This window comes from Vanessa atalanta, chromosome 14 (genome assembly GCF_905147765.1).
Source record: "Vanessa atalanta chromosome 14, ilVanAtal1.2, whole genome shotgun sequence".
Taxonomy (NCBI): Eukaryota; Metazoa; Arthropoda; class Insecta; order Lepidoptera; family Nymphalidae; genus Vanessa; species Vanessa atalanta.
This window is the reverse complement of record NC_061884.1, coordinates 12,099,105-12,107,229: the sequence shown is the minus strand read 5'-3', so window position 1 is coordinate 12,107,229 and position 8,125 is coordinate 12,099,105. Positions and strand designations below refer to the sequence as shown.

The following is an 8,125-nucleotide window of genomic DNA, read 5'->3' as shown; positions in this document are numbered from 1 at the left end:
ACAATAGACCAAGGGATCGAACCTGCGACTTTATACATCAACCTTTATACCATTGCGCTTTTGACGCATAACATAGACATGTTCTGCTAAAAGTATAACCCCTTTTGAATTTTAATGTTCAGAACTTGTTTGCTAAGGCTTCTTTGCTTGATTGCTGTCATTTACTTTGACAAGGTTCAATAGCATCCTGATAATGTGCGTGTTATATATTAGATTAGTTATCCCTCTCTCGTTTTAAGTATTAGTCATAAGTAACCATAAGTAAACAATGTCCTTCCTTAGAGTACGATCTTGCTTGAATTTGAAATAAAATATTAAACAATTTATAAAATATTTATTAAGAAATCATAACATATTTATTTACGTTTAATATAAAATTAATTCTTTTTATATCATGTGTTTGTAAAATAAGTTTAGAGATACATTCGATGATCACTTTTGAAACGATTTGAGAACTATTCGAATAGTTATTATCCACATGACAGGTGATGGAAATGAAAAAAAATTGCATTAAGCTTAGATTTGTAATATCAAACATACTATGTCGACATCGTTTTCGCTGGACATCACTTCCTTCTTCTGATGGAACAAGTAAAGAAGATGGCCATTCCTGCTGCCAAATACTGAAAAACAAGCGTAAATTTCTATCAATCGATAACATCGGTATCTATCACTTAGCATTGCTAATTTGCTAATACTGGTCGTAACGTTACAGTTATCGTATTAAATATATATGTTACTGTAAAAGCTCGAACTAAGATAAATCTTAAGATTTTCCAGTAAAACCTAAGATTTACCGACATGAGTTGGTTTATTATAAAGGGACGTTTTTTTCGGACTTTTAAAATTCCAACCTAACCTAATATGTAAATCCTAAGATTTACCAAGTGAATAGTAAAAATTCGAATCCCAAAGTTTTCTGGACATTTACAATTCATAGTCGGTAAATCTTAGGTTTTACTGGAAAATCTTAAGATTTACCGTAGTTCAAGCTTTTACTGTAACATATATATCTAATAAAATAAATTTACTGCTCCGTTGGTCTAGTATCCTGTATATATCTGTGAACCCTGACGTCCTGGGTAAGGATCGCAGGCTAGAAAAATAACAAAAATGAAGTCAGGAAAGTTATATTAGAGCCTCGGGTTCTTGGTTGGTTTGACATAAATAATTTGGTACTAAATGCAAAAAAGACTACGCCAATGGTATACGCGTATATAATAAGATACCAGGAAATGTAATCAATTTACCATTTACAAAATTTAAAAAGTTTATTAAGACTAAATTAATAAATAAATCTTATTATTCATTAAAAGGGTACTTTTTAGAAAAAAAATTCGGGGTTATTGACACTAATTATTGTAAAAAACAGCATTGTAAATCTGTTTATTTGAAAGGAGCAACTATGCGAGTTTCTTGCCGTTGCTTCTCGCTGGAGGCTGCTTTCCGAAACAGTGGTAGTATTTTAATATCGATGATTCAAAAACGCTTCATTGTGAAGTTTACTTGAATAAAATAGATTTGATTTGGGTTAGTTTACACTATTGCGCCTCGAGAAGAGCGCCAAACCCGTTCAGTATTTCTGTAGTCTGTCCGAAGTCATTTCAGATCTCATTGGTGAAATGATGAAAAACGTCTAACGGCTCGGTGCCTTCAAACGAGGCATGAAGAGGCATTTGCGGATCGCCATGGCGAGGGTGACTAGTGCAGCTCATTCTTGCTGACTGTATTGGTAGTCTTCGGGTTTGGACTCCACTTCCACTTACCATCAGGTGGAGTAGAGTCATATGAACATTAAAAAAAATAGCGGTGACACTTATTTAAATAGTTGTATGCTTAAAATGTCTAATAATTTTTGACACTTGATAATCGTGTTTCGTGTTTCGTCTCTTCGATCTTGTTCGATTTAGACGTGAGACGCGTTTGGGTAAAGACTTTTGCAGTATAATATCTTATCTAGTAAGTTATTTGTATTATTTAAAAAAAAAAAAAAATGTTAATAACTAACCTCGCCAATGCATATACAAATGAGAATATTGATCGCTGTATTTAGAATGTTTTTCAATATCGCCACACATCCCTCTGGAAAAGCATCATTTATACTGCAAAGTTCTTTTGCATTTACGTTAATATCTGTGCTAATGGAAGAAAAGTCTATATTCTGTTGAATTTGTTGTATATTCATTAATGCTTCTGGACAGCATGATAAAGGTAGGGAGGTGTTCAAATACGATTCTGGACCGGTGGTGCCGCAACACTTCAGCTGAAAGAGTTATCAGGTTATCAAACAATATTTAAATTTTGCCAAAATATTTATTAAGGCAAAATTGTCTTGTTATTTAATTGCTACGCAATTCCTTAATCATCTAAATAGAATCAAAATAGATAAAACATTTCTAAAACAAAAGATATAACGAACGGACGAGGATATTAAGCCTGCTGGTATTAGGAAGTCTGTTTAATAATTCATTATGATAATCGTAATTGCAATTCAAAGGAGTTTGCAATAGTCATTATTATCGTTCAGTATATTTTTTAATTTTAATTTACATATGTACTATATTTACTTAAACCCTCAATATATATATTTACATGTTAAACATTTTGCAGCAGGTACCTAAGCTAAACTTTATTTTGAAATAAAACTTACCACAGATTCAAATGAATTTAAAACCATGTCGTCAGTACCGTTAAACATTTCAGTTGCCATGTCTGTTACAGATGTTGTGTTGTGTGAGAGCATCACTGTCAATCCGACAGTCAAACTGGCCAGAATCACTATAATGACGGAGTACTGAAAAAAGGTTAACTTTTGAGGACTAGTAACAACGTCGATACAATATTTACTGACTAGGACGGATATTAAGGACTTGAACCAGGGCATCATGATGACAAAGAATAAGTTTTTGGCCGAAATATTAATAGCCGTCCTATAGGATTATGATAGTGTGAAACTAGAGAGAGTGCACATATAGAAAATGTTATCATGCACATATTGGAGCGCTTCAATCTCAGAAGTTAGGTATTCTTCGGGGATAATGGCCCTATCTAGAAATGTGCCATAACTGTTGTAAGAATATATAATGTAATAGGAGACATAACTTAGCATAAGGTAATGGGTATATATTTTGCCGCTGAACATCAATAGTTTATATTGTTTTTCTTCAGTTTGAAGGATGAGTCAGCTATTATAGTTACTGACACAGGAGCATTAAATGTTAGATAACGTCGCACTGAAATTTCTTTTATATTTTGCAGCGCCTACTAGGTCCATGACATTGGTGACCACCCTTTGTGACCCGTTTGCTAAATACGGACGGCCGTATTCTTGCTAACATAAAAAATAAACTTTAAAAACATACCGATATTAACATGCACATATTCCTGGTCATAGCGCCACAGCATCCGAGGAAGAAGATGATAGTGATGACACAGCCCACCACGATTATCAATATCGGTAATAAGTTAAAATCATCTGGCTCCGCATTTTCAACATTCCGTAGTATCATGAGCAAACCTACACCCAACCCTATGATGGCTAAACCAACTAACTGAAAATTTCAAAAGTTCTGTATTTCAATACAAGTCACTATCGAGGTCGATGTTATAAATATTGAGATAATGTTTCTGAATTATTTTTAATTATTCTTCGCTCATATACCTATAATAACTTTGATATTTCATTTTGGTAAAAATGCTTAAAGAGCGAAATGATTTTTGGTAAATCATAATAAAATAAGCGTAAAGAACTCCCACAAATCAAAGATTTGTTTTAATTTCATCACGCCGTTGCACTGAGGGTTCGTTGATGGTCGACACATTCAGTTTTATTAGAATGTTTTATAATCAACAAATTAAAGCTCACGATAACTCAACTGCACGTTCGAATTTTAAATCAAAATCGTTTAATAAAATTAATTATTGACATATCCATCAGGCTAAATCGGTTCCTTTTCGGCTTTTCTTATCACTAGCATAATTTATATAACATGAAAAAGGACTTACGGTTAAAATGAGATTTATAGAAATCAAAATGTATTTTACAATACATGATACGAGGCAGAGACACATTTTTGTTTCGTTATTTGTAATATCGTATAATGAATATATATATATTTTTAATTTAATCCAAATGATATCAGTTGAGTGTCAACTGAGGCTTGAGTAAAACTAACGAAACAATGGTGGTTTACGTAGTTATGTATGAGCTGGTCAGATATTTCAAGTGTTCTATTGAACTACAAAACACTTGAAATTGTATATTAAAATAGGAGTTTTACGAACATTTCTCTTTTTTATTTTACTCTATGAGAACCTTTACCAAACTTAAACCTCTATTACGATCAACCACGCCAGATTTTAAAACCCTAATACACTAATATTAGAAAGAGGTAAAATTAGCTTGTTTGTATGTAAGGGATAATCTCCGGAACTAATTATCCCATTCTATTCTTTTATCACTTGTATAAAATTTCATTATTCCTGAGTGCTTTATAAATTATTTTAAGAACATATCATTTTCTTTTTTAATAAATTTCGCTCGTGCAAAGCCGCATGCTAGTAAAATATATAACGAAGGCAACCCCGACAGATGAAGAGAACGAAATAAATAAGTTAATCTGTGTTTATAATTCATCTCGTGCTCGGTGGTGAAGGAAAACATCGTAAGGAAACCTGCATGTATCTAATTTCAACGAAATTCTGCCACGTATTCCACCAAACCGCATTGGAGCAGCGTATTGGAATATGCTCCAAACCTTCTCCTCAAAGGGATAGGAGGCCTTAGCCCAGCAGTGGGAAATTTACAAGCTGTTAATTGTCATGTAATGTAATGTAAATGTCTCTGGGTAGTGCACATCCGCTACTATTCGATATACATAAATATCTTGCACCACTAACGTAAAACATAATTCTGTACACGTACCGGTAAACAAAATCAAATTACATTTAAATTTGCCAATTATTTTATTAATCATCATCTTTTCGTGCCTTGTTGAAAAGATCATTCATTCGCTTGCCTACCTGGCTGCCTTTACGAATATTCGAAACTGACTGGCTACGAAGATAGCATATTTTGACAGTTACCCAAGAAACATTCATAAAAATCACCGGTTATACTAAAACATAAAAACAATTACAATTTGTTATAGTTTGCGGGTGTTTGGCGGGGATTGCCGACGATAAAATGAATGACGTGATTTCTAATATTATCTCGAAGAAAATTATCAGCCATATTAAACTTTTACAGATTGATAAAGTAACGATTTTGGTTAGCAATTTTATATAGCTTTGTTATCTATCGGAGATATTGCGCAAGAAACCACATTTAACAGTTTCTTGCTCTACGTCGAAAACCACTACAATTCCACGAACGTACTGTAAATAATTTGACTTTTAAAAACATATTTAAAATTTCATATTTATATAACTCGTAATATCGAATTGTCACATACTGGTATTTTAAAACGTATTAATTTTTTTCATTACCATAAGCTGATAATTTTTCAAAAAACTAAGCAAAGGTAATCATGGCCGAGACTACGATATTAAACAATATTGTTGTTTATGACGTTAGAATTAATAACGGATTTACCATTACTAACGTTTTCAAGGGGGTTCATGCCTTTGATATCAGCATGTGCTATCCGTATCAATAAATAATCAATGCTATCTCGAATAAAATTACCTCTATTAGTCATGTCTACACACTAAACACATGACAATAATATGTACTTACGTCTATAATTATTATTTTGTTATTGATATACGTTTATATATAAGAGATGATATTCCTGTTGCGATTGGTTCCTTTTTGAATAAATTGTGTTTTTCGGCTTTCCTACCTCTAATATTTCCAATTATACGCACATACACAAATTAAATAATAATAATAGAATGTTTTCTGTCAGGTTAAAACTTTTAGTATGAATATTAAGGCAATTCCTTTGTTATATTTATTAACTAGCGACCAGCCCCGGCTTCGCACGGGTAGCAATACTGATACTAAATATACTACAGACTGTCATTATATACAGACTTCATAGCTTTTTGTCATTAGACAACACAAACCGCCGTGTCCGTGCATTTTAATCCTGTAATATCTTCGAAAATATTCATTTAAATTACATGCTGTAAACGGCCATATTGATCTACGTTAAATGCACAATATACGTAATTTAATAAAGATGAATGCTGCAATGCTTAAAATCGCTTTGAAAATAAGCCATTATTTTTCGTAAAAAGTAAAGGATAAAAAATGATTATTGTAGGCTATCCCTAATAGATAGACATATACCATCGCGGACTTTTTGAAGACCTTTTTAAGGTGTACCTACAATACGTATAGTAGTAGGTACATTATTTTTATCTAGGATAGATAATGATGATAGATAGGTAGGATTCAGCCAGCCTTTGGAATGTAAGCCTCCTAGAAAGAAACCTCTAAAATTATCAGTGTTTCTCTACTATATTGTTCATGTATTATACATATAAACCTTCCTCTTGAATCACTATATCTATTTAAAAAAACTGAATCAAAATCCGTTGTGAAATTTTAAAGGTCTAAGCATACCTAGGGACAGACAGCGGTAAGCGACTTTTTTTTATACTATGTAATGATATATGTATATTGATAACGACATCTATTGGCTACAAATAAATCGAACAAAATTTTCCCTTGTAATGTAAATATTCAAACCTAGTAGGTGTTCTTACTTCTCTTTTAATGACGATATTACGGATTTTCCTGATTACGTTGTCGATTGTCATCTTAAGATTTTGTATACTAATGTGCGAATAGATTTGGAAGCAGAGACAGACAGACATGACAGACATCGGTAAACGACTTTGTTTTATAATATTATGTAATTATATGTTATTATAGTTATTGAATACAATTAAAAAATTCTATGAGCAACTGTTCTGAATTATGTTATTGCAAAAAAAATATGCAGGCGTTCTAATATTTTAAAATCTATATATTATGTAAATAAATGTCTTAAAAAAGCAAAGATCTGATATATCTTTCTTAACAGGAGTAAAAATATATGTCATACATCTTTTTCTTTTAAGAAGTCAATTAAATCAAAGTAACGTGTAACGTACACTTAGGTACGTAATACGTAAAATCTATTACAGTATGACTGTACTGTATCTCGAATCGTTAATGTTTATTATTAGTTGATTTTAAAATTCACATTATTTCCGTTGATTGATCATATGATTTACTGTGTAAAAGCATTACACATACTTATCGACAATTAAAGTATAAATGACTACAGGAATACTCATATAAGAAACTCAGCGAGGTTTAATGCTGGTCAAATTTTTTAAATCGTATACAATTTTAAATAAACTGAAGTGATGTTTAGGAGTCCTGGATTTATTATAACAAAAAATTATCAATGAACACACTACATAGTTAATGTTAGTTACATATAAAAATATAAAGGATAGAAATTGTCATATCTTAAGTCTGTGAAGGCATGAACGCCCCATTTCACTTGAAAACAAATTATTTCTCAAAACAAGTTTCAGTGTAAACATTTTTTTTTTAATAGAGCAGTCTGTCAGTCCATCATTACTATTATGGTTATACTCCTGTAGTTATACTGACTCACCTTTCAAAATATATAATAATAGAAACACAACGATACTAATTATTGGTGTGGAAATAGTGTACCTCATGACCGGTGGTACATGTCCAGACTCTTCGGTTCTACATATCCTACCACAGCGTAAACTAAACACAAACTTTTTCACTTGGGTTTTCGGTTTCACTTAAAAACTAAGCGATTTATAAAGAACTTACAATACATAATATTGTGATATGTAATTATTAGACGGACATAAGATGTGCAGTATATTTGTTTTGCGTAAAAAAATAAATTTATTTCTTTTATTGCTTAAATAAAAAACAATATAATACTAATATTTACATTATTGTACACCAAAATACACTTCATAATATATTGTACAGTTAAAGTTTGTCTGGTTGAGCAGGTCTTGTATGTCATCACTTAAAATTTGCATTGACCTTAAGAAACGGAAACATAATCTTAAAAAAACAACCTTTTTATTGCAGCAACCTCACGTTTTTTTTAATAACACTTGTATTCCAGGCAGA

The 8,125-nt window shown here is 31.7% G+C and overlaps 1 protein-coding gene across 1 annotated transcript; it reads right to left on the bottom strand.

The window, feature by feature from the left end:
- Positions 1–510: 510 nt before the first annotated feature.
- Positions 511–4,168, bottom strand: LOC125068634 (23 kDa integral membrane protein-like). The gene is made up of 5 exons (XM_047677879.1): positions 4,006–4,168; positions 3,363–3,551; positions 2,651–2,794; positions 2,009–2,263; positions 511–623 (listed from the first exon to the last, which is right to left on the bottom strand). Exons 1-5 carry the CDS (start codon positions 4,069–4,071, stop codon positions 567–569), a joined length of 711 nt encoding a protein of 236 aa, XP_047533835.1. The 5' UTR covers positions 4,072–4,168; the 3' UTR covers positions 511–566.
- Between the last annotated feature and the right edge of the window lie 3,957 nt (positions 4,169–8,125).